Source organism: Ascaphus truei, chromosome 20 (assembly GCF_040206685.1).
Source record: "Ascaphus truei isolate aAscTru1 chromosome 20, aAscTru1.hap1, whole genome shotgun sequence".
NCBI lineage: Eukaryota > Metazoa > Chordata > Amphibia > Anura > Ascaphidae > Ascaphus > Ascaphus truei.
In genome coordinates, this window is record NC_134502.1 from 29,532,081 (window position 1) to 29,547,726 (window position 15,646).

Sequence of the window (15,646 nt, forward strand, 5' to 3'; positions counted from 1 at the left end):
ACGCGCGCAGTGTGGACACAACAATTGAATTTCATTGTTTTGATCACGAGCGAGCGCGCTCTCACCCTGGACGCGGCCGGCGTCATCGGGCATTTTGAGAACTTCCCGAACGATTTGGCATGTGTAGCTAGTCAGAAAGCCTCGATAACATGAAGTGCCTCACATGGGCTATCTCCCAATCCGATTGGTTGGAGTACCATGTGATGGCATCCATTTTTTTTGTCTGACGACATCATCTTAAAGGGAGGGAAGCCTATCCTTCCTGATTGGCTGGCTTCCCTCCCTTTAAGATGATGTCACGTCTTTAAAAAAAAAAAATGGACCCAGTCACATGGTACACCAACCAATTGGATTGGGGGTGTACCATTTGACCCTCAAATGTGACGTCACAGGCCTTATATAAGGCCTGTCCCATCTCATTTGACTCCAAGAAGACGACGGGGCAATATCCGCCCATTGGATTAAGAAGGAAGCATTTACCAGAGACGTGTCTTCAATCAACATATGATCAAGGGCTTCTTCGCATTGCATTGGTAGTTGCCCTGGGGAGGGTGGTTAGGCCTCCTGGGTGGTTTAGCGAGAGGGGGGAGGTTAACCCCTTAATTACCATAGTGGGGGAGAGAGTGGGAGACGGGAATGGAGGGAGGGGGGGGGACAATGACTGAGACACAAGCTGTCACTTCGTGAAGGCACCTTTATTCTGATCTGATTGTGTTGTGGTGTCTGACACATAAATACACACCGACACTTCCACAAAGTGCCACACGCATCCACAGAATGTTGCACACACATCCACGGAAAGTGTCTAGGAATTTTTGCCGTAGCCAGTCCGCCATTGCTGTTTCGCCCCCAAGGGTATGTATAGCGTAACCCCCTAACCTTACCCTAACCCTAGTATAGCGTACCCCCTAACCCTAGAGTATAGCGTAACCCCTTAACCCTAGTATAGCATAACACCCTAACCTTACCCTAATACCCTTAACCTTAAACCCTTACCCTAAACCCCTAACCTTAACCCCTCACCCTAAACCCCCTAAAGTGAACCCCCTGCCCCCCCAATGCTCAGGCTAATCACCTGCCTTGGGGGCGAGATGCCTGGCGGCTAGCTGCCCTTGGCAGCCGAACGGCGGCGGCGTATGGTCCCAGTCCGTCCGCGGAACGCGTCTCAGACGTCCACAAAACGCGGCGACGCACACAAGGTGTTACCCCACGGTGGCACACAGTTACACGGAGCGTCGCACACAGACAGGTGTCACGTGGACGGGCGGGGTCACGCGGTCTCCCCGGCAGGCTGCGGGCAGCTGTGTGACCAGATGCGGTCACTCTTGCTCAGGGCCGAGTCCAGGTCCACAGTCTTCCCCTGGAGGAGAATATTCTGCAGACAGCCGTGGAAATACTGAGGGGAGACGCCTGTCACAAAAAGGATGGGGGGGGGGGGGTTTAATAAACCAACCTCATCCCTCACCTCCTCCTCCTCACACCCCTACCCCTTCTCTCCTCTTCTTCTCTCTCCTCCTCATCTCCCTCCCCATCACTTTCCTCTAATCCCTTACTATGTCCCCAATTATTTCCGCCTCTCTCCTCCTCCAGCGTTCTTACTTTCTCCTCACGCGCCAACTGACTTCTCTCTTTCTGTCTCTGTCTGCTTCCTGTGTAACCTTTACAGCTATCTGACTCTCCTTATCTGCCACCAGGCTGTGTGCATTATGATGTCACCAGTAGGATGTAACGCGCTAACTGACTTCTCTCTTTCTGTCTCGGTCTGCTTCCTGTGTAACCTTTACAGCTATCTGACTCTCCTTATCTGCCACCAGGCTGTGTGCATTATGATGTCACCAGTAGGATGTAACACGCCAACTGACTTCCTCTCTTTCTTTCTCTGTCTGCTTCCTGTGTAACCTTTACAGCTATCCGACTTCTCCTTATCTGCCACCAGGCTATGTGCATTATGATGTCACCAGTAGGCTGTAACGCGCGAACGGGCTTCCTCTCTTTCTCCGTCTGCTTCCTGTGTAACCTTTATAGCTATCCGACTCTCCTTATCTGCCACCAGGCTATGTGCATTATGATGTATGTACGTAATATATAGTAGATCTACTTACCCAGATCCCCTCCCAAGTGCAGCTCTGCACCCCCCTGCCAGGCGTCCCTCACCGCGATGTACTCCTCCTCAGACACGGGCAACTTGGACAGGTCGTGTCCCACCCGCAGGGTTACCTTCTTGGAGGTCATCTCCAGGAGGAGCAGGGAGGCCCCGCACCCCCCGAGTTCAGGGACGGCCACGGTCAGAGTAGTGGAGCGCCCAACATCTAGAACGATCGTCTGGAAGAGAGAGACGGTATTGCCTCTCTGGGCGTGTACGTGTATACCGGTATTACCTCTCTGGGCGTGTATGGGTATACCGGTATTACCTCTGTGGGTGTGTATGTGTATACCGGTATTACCTCTCTGGGCGTGTATGTGTATACCGGTATTCCTCTCTGGGTGTGTATGTGTATACCGGTATTACCTCTCTGGGCGTGTATGTGTATACCGGTATTACCTCTCTGGGCGTGTACGTGTATACCGGTATTACCTCTCTGGGCGTGTATGTGTATACCAGTATTACCTCTCTGGGCGTGTGTGTGTATACCGGCATTACCTCTCTGGGCGTGTATGTGTATACCGGTATTACCTCTCTGGGCGTGTATGTGACACCGGTATTACCTCTCTGGGCGTGTATGTGTATACCGGTATTACCTCTCTGGGCGTGTACGTGTATACCGGTATTACCTCTCTGGGCGTGTATGTGTATACCGGTATTACCTCTCTGGGCGTGTATGTGTATACCGGTATTACCTCTCTGGGCGTGTATGTGTATACCGGTATTACCTCTCTGGGCGTGTATGTGTATACCGGTATTACCTCTCTGGGCGTGTATGTGTATACCGATATTACTCTCTGGGCGTGTATGTGTATACCGGTATTACCTCTCTGGGCGTGTATGTGTATACCGATATTACTCTCTGGGCGTGTATGTGTATACCGGTATTACCTCTCTGGGCGTGTATGTGTATACTGGTATTACCTCTCTGGGTGTGTATGTGTATACCGGTATTACCTCTCTGGGCGTGTGTGTATACCGGTATTACCTCTCTGGCCGTGTATGTGTATACCGGTATTACCTCTCTGGGCGTGTATGTGTATACCGGTATTACCTCTCTGGGTGTGTATGTGTATACCGGTATTACCTCTCTGGCCGTGTATGTGTATACCGGCATTACCTCTCTTGGAGTGTATGTGTATACCGGTATTACCTCTCTGGGCGTGTATGTGTATACCGGTATTACCTCTCTGGGCATGTATGTGTATACCGGTATCACCTCTCTGGGCGTGTATGTGTATACCGGTATTACCTCTCTGGGCGTGTATGTGTATACCGGTATTACCTCTCTGGGTGTGTATGTGTATACCGGTATTACCTCTCTGGGCATGTATGTGTATACCGGTATTACCTCTCCGGGTGTGTATGTGTATACCGGTATTACCTCTCTGGGTGTGTATGTGTATACCGGTATTACCTCTCTGGGTGTGTATGTGTATACCGGTATTACCTCTCTGGGTGTGTATGTGTATACCGGTATTACCTCTCTGGGTGTGTATGTGTATACCGGTATTACCTCTCTGGGCGTGTATGTGTATACCGGTATTACCCCTCTGGGCGTGTATGTGTATACCGGTATTACCTCTCTGGGCGTGTATGTGTATACCGGTATTACCTCTCTGGGCGTGTATGTGTATACCGGTATTACCTCTCTGGGCGTGTATGTGTATACCGGTATTACCTCTCTGGGCGTGTATGTGTATATCGGTATTACCTCTCTGGGCGTGTATGTGTATACCGGTATTACCTCTCTGGGCGTGTATGTGTATACAGGTATCACCTCTCTGAGCGTGTATGTGTCCGGTATTACCTCTCTGGGTGTGTATGTGTATACCGGTATTACCCCTCTGGGCGTGTATGTGTATACCGGTATTACCTCTCTGGGTGTGTATGTGTATACCGGTATTACCCCTCTGGGCGTGTATGTGTATACCGGTATTACCTCTCTGGGTGTGTATGTGTATACCGGTATTACTTCTCTGGGCGTGTATGTGTATACTGGTATTACCTCTCTGGGCGTGTATGTGTATACTGGTATTACCTCTCTGGGGGTGTATGTGTATACCGGTATTACCTCTCTGGGTGTATGTGTATACCGGTATTACCTCTCTGGGCCTGTATGTGTATACCGGTATTACCTCTCTGGGCGTGTATGTGTATACCGGTATTACCTCTCTGGGCGTGTACGTGTATACCGGTATTACCTCTCTGGGCGTGTATGTGTATAACGGTATTACCTCTCTGGGTGTGTATGTGTATACCGGTATTACCTCTCTGGGCGTGTATGTGTATACCGGTATTACCTCTCTGGGTGTGTATGTGTATACCGGTATTACCTCTCTGGGCGTGTATGTGTATACCGGTATTACCTCTCTGGGCGTGTATGTGTATACCGGTATTACCCCTCTGGGCGTGTATGTGTATTCCGGTATTACCTCTCTGGGCGTGTATGTGTATACCGGTATTACCTCTCTGGGCGTGTATGTGTATACCGGTATTACCTCTCTGGGCGTGTATGTGTATACCGGTATTACCTCTCTGGGCGTGTATGTGTATACCGGTATTACCTCTCTGGGCGTGTATGTGTATACCGGTATTACCTCTCTGGGCGTGTATGTGTATACCGGTATTACCCCTCTGGGTGTGTATGTGTATACCGGTATTACCTCTCTTGGCGTGTATGTGTATACCGGTATTACCTCTCTGGGAGTGTATGTGTATACCGGTATTACCTCTCTGGGCGTGTATGTGTATACCGGTATTACCTCTCTGGGCGTGTATGTGTATACCGGTATTACCTCTCTGGGTGTGTATGTGTATACCGGTATTACCTCTCTGGGAGTGTATGTGTATACCGGTATTACCTCTCTGGGCGTGTATGTGTATACCGGTATTACCTCTCTGGGCGTGTATGTGTATACCGGTATTACCTCTCTGGGCGTGTATGTGTATACCGGTATTACCTCTCTGGGCGTGTATGTGTATACAGGTATCACCTCTCTGGGTGTGTATGTGTATACCGGTATTACCTCTCTGGGCGTGTATGTGTATACGGTATTCACCTTGTGGCTCCCCCTCAGAGACAGTAAGAGACCGCTCTCTGGGTGCGAGACTGTCAGGAGTGGGAAGGAATCGGTGACAGACTGCAGCTGCATCTGGACAGAGAGAGACCACTGGCCATCCTGCGAGACTGCCCCGGGGAGGAAATCTGAGAGACAGACAGAGGGACGAGAGAGCAATTCAGAATGAGAGAGTGCACGGGAAAGAGAGCGCTGACTGGAGATGAGAGAGCGCGGGCTGGGGGGTAAGAGCGCGGGCTGGGGGTAAGAGCGCGGGCTGGGGGGTAAGAGCGCGGGCTGGGGGTTAAGAGCGCGGGCTGGGGGGTGGGGCTGTGTGTAAGAGAGCGCTGGCTGGAGATGAGAGAGAGCAGGCTGGGGGTAAGAGCGCGGGCTGGGCGGGAGGGGTAAGAGAGCGCTGGCTGGAGAAGAGAGAGCGCTGAGGCTGAGGGGTAAGAGCGCAGGCTGGGGGAGGGGTAAAAGAGCGCTGGCTGGAGAAGAGAGTGTGGAGGCTGAGGGGTAAGAGCGCAGGCTGAGGGGTAAGAGCGCAGGCTGGGGGGGGAGAGTACAGGACGGGGTAAGAGAGTGCAGGACAGGGGTAAGAGAGCGCCAGCCGGGAGTGAGAGAGTGCTGGCTGGGGATAAGAGAGTGCTGGTACCTTGAGTCCTGAAGACTGCTTTTCCTGCCCCAGGGAAGTAACTGCCCCGGCGGTGAGAGGAGAAGCAGAGTTTGGGGGGAGTGAGGGGGGCAGAATCGGGGAGCCACGCGGGACTCTGACCCAGCCACGTCCAGCCACGGAGACAGCCGTCCAGGGGGGTCTGTAACTGAGAGAGCGCAGGAGAGAGAGGTGTGTAACTGAGAGACCGCAGGGAGAGAGAGGTGTGTAACTGAGAGAGCGCAGGGAGAGAGAGGTGTGTAACTGAGAGAGCGCAGGGAGAGAGAGGTGTGTAACTGAGAGACCGCAGGGAGAGAGAGGTGTGTAACTGAGAGACCGCAGGGAGAGAGAGGTGTGTAACTGAGAGACCGCAGGGAGAGAGAGGTGTGTAACTGAGAGACCGCAGGGAGAGAGAGGTGTGTAACTGAGAGAGCGCAGGGAGAGAGAGGTGTGTAACTGAGAGAGCGCAGGGAGAGAGAGGTGTGTAACTGAGAGAGCGCAGGGAGAGAGAGGTGTGTAACTGAGAGAGCGCAGGGAGAGAGAGGTGTGTAACTGAGAGACCGCAGGGAGAGAGAGGTGTGTAACTGAGAGACCGCAGGGAGAGAGAGGTGTGTAACTGAGAGACCGCAGGGAGAGAGGTGTGTAACTGAGAGACCGCAGGGAGAGAGAGGTGTGTAACTGAGAGACCGCAGGGAGAGAGAGGTGTGTAACTGAGAGACCGCAGGGAGAGAGAGGTGTGTAACTGAGAGACCGCAGGGAGAGAGAGGTGTGTAACTGAGAGACCGCAGGGAGAGAGAGGTGTGTAACTGAGAGACCGCAGGGAGAGAGAGGTGTGTAACTGAGAGACCGCAGGGAGAGAGAGGTGTGTAACTGAGAGACCGCAGGGAGAGAGAGGTGTGTAACTGAGAGACCGCAGGGAGAGAGAGGTGTGTAACTGAGAGAGCGCAGGGAGAGAGAGGTGTGTAACTGAGAGAGCGCAGGGAGAGAGAGGTGTGTAACTGAGAGACCGCAGGGAGAGAGAGGTGTGTAACTGAGAGACCGCAGGGAGAGAGAGGTGTGTAACTGAGAGACCGCAGGGAGAGAGGTGTGTAACTGAGAGACCGCAGGGAGAGAGGTGTGTAACTGAGAGAGCGCAGGGAGAGAGAGGTGTGTAACTGAGAGACCGCAGGGAGAGAGAGGTATGTAACTGAGAGACCGCAGGGAGAGAGAGGTGTGTAACTGAGAGACCGCAGGGAGAGAGAGGTGTGTAACTAAGAGACCGCAGGGAGAGAGAGGTGTGTAACTGAGAGACCGCAGGGAGAGAGAGGTATGTAACTGAGAGACCGCAGGGAGAGAGAGGTGTGTAACTGAGAGACCGCAGGGAGAGAGAGAGGTGTGTAACTGAGAGACCGCAGGGAGAGAGAGGTGTGTAACTGAGAGACCGCAGGGAGAGAGAGGTGTGTAACTGAGAGAGCGCAGGGAGAGAGAGGTGTGTAACTGAGAGACCGCAGGGAGAGAGAGGTGTGTAACTGAGAGACCGCAGGGAGAGAGGTGTGTAACTGAGAGACCGCAGGGAGAGAGAGGTGTGTAACTGAGAGACCGCAGGGAGAGAGAGGTGTGTAACTGAGAGACCGCAGGGAGAGAGAGGTGTGTAACTGAGAGACCGCAGGGAGAGAGAGGTGTGTAACTGAGAGACCGCAGGGAGAGAGGTGTGTAACTGAGAGACCGCAGGGAGAGAGAGGTGTGTAACTGAGAGACCGCAGGGAGAGAGAGGTGTGTAACTGAGAGACCGCAGGGAGAGAGAGGTGTGTAACTGAGAGACCGCAGGGAGAGAGAGGTGTGTAACTGAGAGACCGCAGGGAGAGAGGTGTGTAACTGAGAGACCGCAGGGAGAGAGAGGTGTGTAACTGAGAGACCGCAGGGAGAGAGAGGTGTGTAACTGAGAGAGCGCAGGGAGAGAGAGGTGTGTAACTGAGAGAGCGCAGGGAGAGAGAGGTGTGTAACTGAGAGAGCGCAGGGAGAGAGAGGTGTGTAACTGAGAGACCGCAGGGAGAGAGAGGTGTGTAACTGAGAGACCGCAGGGAGAGAGAGGTGTGTAACTGAGAGACCGCAGGGAGAGAGGTGTGTAACTGAGAGACCGCAGGGAGAGAGAGGTGTGTAACTGAGAGACCGCAGGGAGAGAGAGGTGTGTAACTGAGAGACCGCAGGGAGAGAGAGGTGTGTAACTGAGAGACCGCAGGGAGAGAGAGGTGTGTAACTGAGAGACCGCAGGGAGAGAGAGGTGTGTAACTGAGAGACCGCAGGGAGAGAGAGGTGTGTAACTGAGAGACCGCAGGGAGAGAGAGGTGTGTAACTGAGAGACCGCAGGGAGAGAGAGGTGTGTAACTGAGAGACCGCAGGGAGAGAGAGGTGTGTAACTGAGAGACCGCAGGGAGAGAGAGGTGTGTAACTGAGAGACCGCAGGGAGAGAGAGGTGTGTAACTGAGAGACCGCAGGGAGAGAGGTGTGTAACTGAGAGACCGCAGGGAGAGAGAGGTGTGTAACTGAGAGACCGCAGGGAGAGAGAGGTGTGTAACTGAGAGAGCGCAGGGAGAGAGAGGTGTGTAACTGAGAGAGCGCAGGGAGAGAGAGGTGTGTAACTGAGAGAGCGCAGGGAGAGAGAGGTGTGTAACTGAGAGAGCGCAGGGAGAGAGAGGTGTGTAACTGAGAGACCGCAGGGAGAGAGAGGTGTGTAACTGAGAGACCGCAGGGAGAGAGAGGTGTGTAACTGAGAGACCGCAGGGAGAGAGAGGTGTGTAACTGAGAGACCGCAGGGAGAGAGGTGTGTAACTGAGAGAGCGCAGGGAGAGAGGTGTGTAACTGAGAGAGCGCAGGGAGAGAGGTGTGTAACTGAGAGACCGCAGGGAGAGAGAGGTGTGTAACTGAGAGAGCGCAGGGAGAGAGAGGTGTGTAACTGAGAGAGCGCAGGGAGAGAGAGGTCTGTAACTGAGAGAGCGCAGGGAGAGAGAGGTGTGTAACTGAGAGACCGCAGGGAGAGAGAGGTGTGTAACTGAGAGAGCGCAGGGAGAGAGAGGTGTGTAACTGAGAGAGCGCAGGGAGAGAGAGGTGTGTAACTGAGAGACCGCAGGGAGAGAGAGGTGTGTAACTGAGAGACCGCAGGGAGAGAGAGGTCTGTAACTGAGAGACCGCAGGGAGAGAGAGGTCTGTAACTGAGAGACCGCAGGGAGAGAGAGGTGTGTAACTGAGAGACCGCAGGGAGAGAGAGGTGTGTAACTGAGAGACAGCAGGGAGAGAGAGGTGTGTAACTGAGAGAGCGCAGGGAGAGAGAGGTGTGTAACTGAGAGACCGCAGGGAGAGAGGTGTGTAACTGAGAGACCGCAGGGAGAGAGAGGTGTGTAACTGAGAGACCGCAGGGAGAGAGACGTGTGTAACTGAGAGACCGCAGGGAGAGAGAGGTGTGTAACTGAGAGACCGCAGGGAGAGAGGTGTGTAACTGAGAGACCGCAGGGAGAGAGAGGTGTGTAACTGAGAGAGCGCAGGGAGAGAGGTGTGTAACTGAGAGAGCGCAGGGAGAGAGAGGTGTGTTGTAACTGAGAGACCGCAGGGAGAGAGAGGTGTGTAACTGAGAGAGCGCAGGGAGAGAGAGGTGTGTAACTGAGAGACCGCAGGGAGAGAGAGGTGTGTAACTGAGAGACCGCAGGGAGAGAGGTGTGTGTAACTGAGAGACCGCAGGGAGAGAGAGGTCTGTAACTGAGAGAGCGCAGGGAGAGAGAGGTCTGTAACTGAGAGACCGCAGGGAGAGAGAGGTGTGTAACTGAGAGACCGCAGGGAGAGAGAGGTGTGTAACTGAGAGAGCGCAGGGAGAGAGAGGTGTGTAACTGAGAGACCGCAGGGAGAGAGAGGTGTGTAACTGAGAGACCGCAGGGAGAGAGAGGTGTGTAACTGAGAGACCGCAGGGAGAGAGAGGTGTGTAACTGAGAGACAGCAGGGAGAGAGAGGTGTGTAACTGAGAGAGCGCAGGGAGAGAGAGGTGTGTAACTGAGAGACCGCAGGGAGAGAGAGGTGTGTAACTGAGAGACCGCAGGGAGAGAGAGGTGTGTAACTGAGAGAGCGCAGGGAGAGAGAGGTGTGTAACTGAGAGACAGCAGGGAGAGAGAGGTGTGTAACTGAGAGACCGCAGGGAGAGAGAGGTGTGTAACTGAGAGAGCGCAGGGAGAGAGAGGTGTGTAACTGAGAGACCGCAGGGAGAGAGGACAGACGGATCAGGGGTCAGGGGTCAGGGGTCAGGGGTCAGGGGTCAGGGGTCAGGGGTCGGAGGTGAGTACCGGTTCCATCAGCTGCGTGTGATTGGTCAGTATTCCTCCCACGGCGAATCTCATGAGAGTGTCCAGACCGTCGCTGAGCGTCTCTGTCACGTGACCGATCCGCAGGCTCTCCTGGCTGTCCACCTCTAGGACTATATGGTGACCCTCACTGCGCACCTGGACCTGAGACACGGACCCCCCCTCATTATATACATGGACTCCCCATAATACAGGGACACCCTCATTATATACAGGGACCCCCCATAATACAGGGACCCCCTCATTATATACAGGGACCCCCTCATTATATACAGGGACCCCCCATAATACAGGGACCCCCTCATTATATACAGGGACCCCCTCATTATATACAGGGACCCCCTCATTATATACAGGGACCCCCCCCATAATAAAGGGACCCCCCCATAATACAGGGACCCCCTCATTATATACAGGGACCCCCTCATTATATACAGGGACCCCCTCTCATTATATACAGGGACCCCCCCATAATACAGGGACCCCCTCATTATATACAGGGACCCCCCCATAATACAGGGACCCCCTCTCATTCTATACAGGGACCCCCCATTATACAGGGACCCCCTCATTATATACAGGGACCCCCCCCCATAATAAAGGGACCCCCCCATAATACAGGGACCCCCTCATTATATACAGGGACCCCCTCATTATATACAGGGACCCCCCCTCATTATATACAGGGACCCCCCATAATACAAGGACCCCCTCATTATATACAGGGACCCCGCCATAATACAGGGACCCCCCCATAATACAGGGACCCCCCCTCATTATATACAGAGACCCCCCATAATACAGGGACCCCCTCATTATATACAGGGACCGCCCATAATACAGGGACCCCCTCATTATATACAGGGACCCCCCATAATACAGGGACCCCCCATAATACAGGGACCCCCCCTCATTATATACAAGGACCCCCCATAATACAGGGACCCCCCCATAATACAGGGACCCCCCCTCATTATATACAGGGACCCCCCATAATACAGGGACCCCCTCATTATATACAGGGACCCCCCATAATACAGGGACCCCCTCATTATATACAGGGACCCCCCCATAATACAGGGACCCCCCTTTCATTATATACAGGGACCACCCCTCATTATATACTTATATACAGGGACCCTCCCATAATACAGGGACCCCCACATTATATACAGGGACCCACCCATAATACAGGGACCCCTACATTATATACAGGGACCCCCCCATAATACAGGGACCCCCACATTATATACAGGGACCCACCCATAATACACAGACCCCTACATTATATACAGGGACCCCCCCATAATACAGGGACCCCCACATTATATACAGGGACCCCCCCATAATACACAGACCCCTACATTATATACAGGGACCCCCCCATAATACAGGGACCCCCACATTATATACAGAGTAAATTCAACTTGTAACACCCAGGCAGGGCGACGGTCTGTGTAGAAATACTGTGCGTGTGTGCCGCGGGCGTGTGTGCCGCTTCCGTGTGTGCCGCGGGCGTGTGTGCCGCAGGCGTGTGCGCCGAGTGCGTGTGCGCCGCGGGCGTATGTGCCGCATGCATGTGTGCCTCAGGGGATAACTGAGCGGTCTGGGCTGAGCTTCATTCAGTCAGGTGACCAGTAAGTATATACAGTATATAGCTAGAGATATACTGGGGGAGCCGCCTATATGTAAAGCGGCCATCTTTAAAGCGGCCATTTTTGAAGTGAAAATACTTTGCTGGCGCCTACAGGGTTTTCCTTACCTTGTAACGAAAATCCGTAACGCGGGTGACGTCACGCTCCTAATGGGCGCGCGCCCCCCGTCGGGCTCGCGCATGCGCACAAAACAACCATTTCAGGCCGCACGGATGTTAAAAACACTGCCGGGTCTCGCCACACATGCGCAGTGGCGGCCGGAGTCTGACGCACATGCGCAGTGGCGACCGGAATCGTCGCTTGGGAGACAGAGGCAGCCGCAGGCACCCAGAGACACACACACTGTCATGGAACAGAAATACCCCTGTCTGCCCTTTCTGTTCAGCCCCCCTCTCCCTTGGCAGTTCTGCCTGCTACCCAGTGCAGATGGAATGGATACATTAAGTAGCCTTTTTCCTTCCAAGCTGTCACACCCCTGGTTGCTCTGGCAACATCTCCAGTCCTCCAGTTAATGGACTTGCCCATTTTCTCCCCTGTCTTTTTGCTGACAGTAGTGCAGTCTCACTCCATTTTAGTGTGACCCTTGCCCCTCACTTCCTTTTCCACTATTACCTCTGGATGAGTGAGCACTGCTGTAAACTCCTGTACTGGTAGGATTATCTTTTCACCTGCCGTTAACTACCAAGCACCCACAGATAAACATTATCCCAACACCTACATCTCTACACAAGTACCTGTTTTTTACCTGCTTTCCACAAATAAAGTAAAGAAAAGAAACATACTTGTTGTGCTTGGAAAAGAGGGCCGAGTTGACACTATCTGGGCTAAATCATCTTGCGTATGACACTTACAGGAGCTGCTACTCCAGACTCCATGATAAAACAGAGCAGTCCCTGCAGACAAAAAAGCACCAAGCAGCTTACTCTGCACAAGCAGCCTTTCAGACAGGGCAGCAAGCTTTAACCAGCAAACAACCTTGCACACGAGGCAGCAGCTTTGCAGATAAACAGTGCTCCTTATGCAAAACCTAATTACCTTTCTCTGTCTGAGTTCACCCCCTGCACAGCCCCATGGTGAGGATCCACCATCTCACCTACCGCTGCGCACGTCCCCACGGCCAGCGCCATCAAGGGCCACGCCACCGGACACCCGCCAGGACACGGGTCAGAGCCACCGGACACCTGTGTGTACAGCCTAAGCTGCACGCTGCAGGACACCGCTCGGCATCATCTGAGACAGACGCCCATCGCTGACAAAGGTAAAAGACCGCACGCCACACGCACTGGCTAAAGGCCTACACACACCTACAGCATGGCAGAACTCAGAGCCTCACCAGACATTACGCAGGAGAGCAATCACTCAGACACAGAGAACGCCGCGCAACCGCAACAGGCGCAGGCAGGCGCAAGACCTAAACGGACAGTCACACTGACACAAAAGGCCCGTGAAAAATACGAGTCTGACATTGAAGCGCACCGCGCTAAATTAGAGTTGGCCTGGGAAACAACCACACTTGGGATATGCAATGTCGCCGGCGCTGGTAACTATATACAACAGCTCGAGCAGACAATAACTCAATTAAAGATAGATCACTTGCGCTATCAAGCACTGTCACAGGCATATTTCACCTATCTAACAAGAACTAACACAGAAGACAGCACGCGAGAACGCGACCTGCAAAAGGCGATCGATCTAGAACGTGATGGCATCGTGCAGGCCGCCATCACGGACGCCCAAAGCGAGAGAAAAGGGCTCCTCCTGGAGACCGCATCACAGCGCTCAAGCACATCCAGACACTCATCAAGGTCAGCAAGATCAGCGCAATCTCACGCGTCCAGCGCAAGCGCAAGCGCTACCAAGGCGCGAACCACCACAGAGGCCGCACGTGCCAGAGCCGAATATAGTCGCAGAGAAGCAGCCATAAGCGCATAGAAGAGGAGGAACAGACAGCCGCCGCTGCCGCTACCGCCACTGCTACCGCTAATGCCGCTGTGTATGATATAATGATATAATATATGATATAATGAGCTGTGTATCCACCTACCTTACCGAGAAGGCAAAGGACGTCAAGCTGGTGGTACCGGCCGGTATCCCATTGTTATGTGGGCATGAAGTTGCTATGTCATGTTATATTGCACATATGTTCCACATACACCTTAAATAGTGGTATCTCCAGATACCAGACAGGGAGTGTCATGGAACAGAAATACCCCTGTCTGCCTTTTCTGTTCAGCCCCCCTCTCCCTTGGTAGTTCTGCTTGCTAGCTGTACGTGGATTTACTTTCCTTGCAGTTTACTCCTAGTGCAGATGGAATGGATACATTAAGTAGCCTTTTTCCTTCCAAGCTGTCACACCCCTGGTTGCTCTGGCAACATCTCCAGTCCTCCAGTTAATGGAATTGCCCATTTTCTCCCCTGTCTTTTTGCTGACAGTAGTGCAGTCTCACTCCATTTTAGTTTGACCCTTGCCCCTCACTTCCTTTTCCACCATTACCTCTGGATGAGTGAGCACTGCTGTAAACTCCTGTATGGTAGGATTATCTTTTCACCTGCCGTTAACTACCAAGCACCCACAGAGAAACATTATCCCTACATCTACATCTCTACACAAGTACCTGTCTTTTCACCTGCTTCCCACAAATAAAGTAAAGAAAAGAAACAGACCTTGTCGTGCTTGGAAAAGAGGGCCGAGTTGACACTATCTGGGCTAAATCATCTTGCGTATTACCCTGGCTTGCAGAATACACACAGTGGCACACACACACACAGGCACCAGGGGCACACACACACAGAATCAGACACACACACAGGACCAGAGGCACACATACACATGCACCAGAGGCACACACACACAGAGGTACCAGAGACACACACACACACACACACACACACACACACACACACACACACACACACACACACACACACACACACACACACACACACACACACACACAGAGACAGTTAGTATAACTATATAAGTGCAAATAGCTAAAACGGGTGTGTGCCGAACGTGCTCGTTCTCATTCAAACGTCTTTGCGTTTTCCCACTGACATTGTGTTTTGAACTTTAATTAAAAATATCACCATCACAAATACAATATCTGTGACAAAACAGCGACCAAAGACAAAGAAATTTCACTTAAAATCCGCGCGCTCGGCACACACGACTTTAAAAAAAATAAAATATATATATATATATATATATATATATATATGTAATTCCTGACAGCAAAGGAACAGCAGCAGACGTGTAATAATTAATCAATCACCGTCATTAAGAACATTAGTCAACACCTCAGTGATAGGATTGGAACATGGAACATCTACACGGAGACAGTGTTAATAATTATACCGTGCTGATATATACCAGGAGATCACTCTCTGCTCTTGTACAACGAGGTATATATTCATATGCCTTATATAAACACACAAGACCGTCACTATCACAAACAGTCACAAGTTACAAACTTGTTTGCGTGTACCTAGTTTGTTAGCAAAGCCAGCTTCCTAAAGCAAGGCCAGCATTGGTGAGACCCAAAGCCTACCTCTGTGATAATGAACCTGCTATGTATCTCGACCCTGTTCTTTCTTGTGGCCCCTTGGAAACATTATTCTCTCTACCCAATACAAACTCATCCCTCCTGGCCCACACCCAACATCACCATACACCCTGGATTTCTCAAAAGCCTGGCACTACCTACTGAATGTTGGTGGAGAACTCTGAGAACCAGCGCACCAACCACCGCTCACTCTAATGGTAAACACCAGAAATGTACAACTTGCAAACAACTACTCAAATTTCTACTCATACT

At 52.3% G+C, this 15,646-nt stretch overlaps 1 protein-coding gene across 1 annotated transcript; it reads right to left on the reverse strand.

Annotated features, from left to right (window-relative positions):
* Positions 1-679: 679 nt before the first annotated feature.
* On the reverse strand, positions 680-13,171 carry LOC142471113 (sex hormone-binding globulin-like). Its single transcript, XM_075577908.1, has 6 exons — positions 13,165-13,171; positions 10,159-10,355; positions 5,858-6,023; positions 5,206-5,351; positions 2,103-2,322; positions 680-1,410 (listed from the first exon to the last, which is right to left on the reverse strand). The coding sequence occupies exons 1-6, from the start codon at positions 13,169-13,171 to the stop codon at positions 1,271-1,273; spliced, it is 876 nt and encodes a 291-aa protein (XP_075434023.1). The 3' UTR covers positions 680-1,270.
* Positions 13,172-15,646: the final 2,475 nt, after the last annotated feature.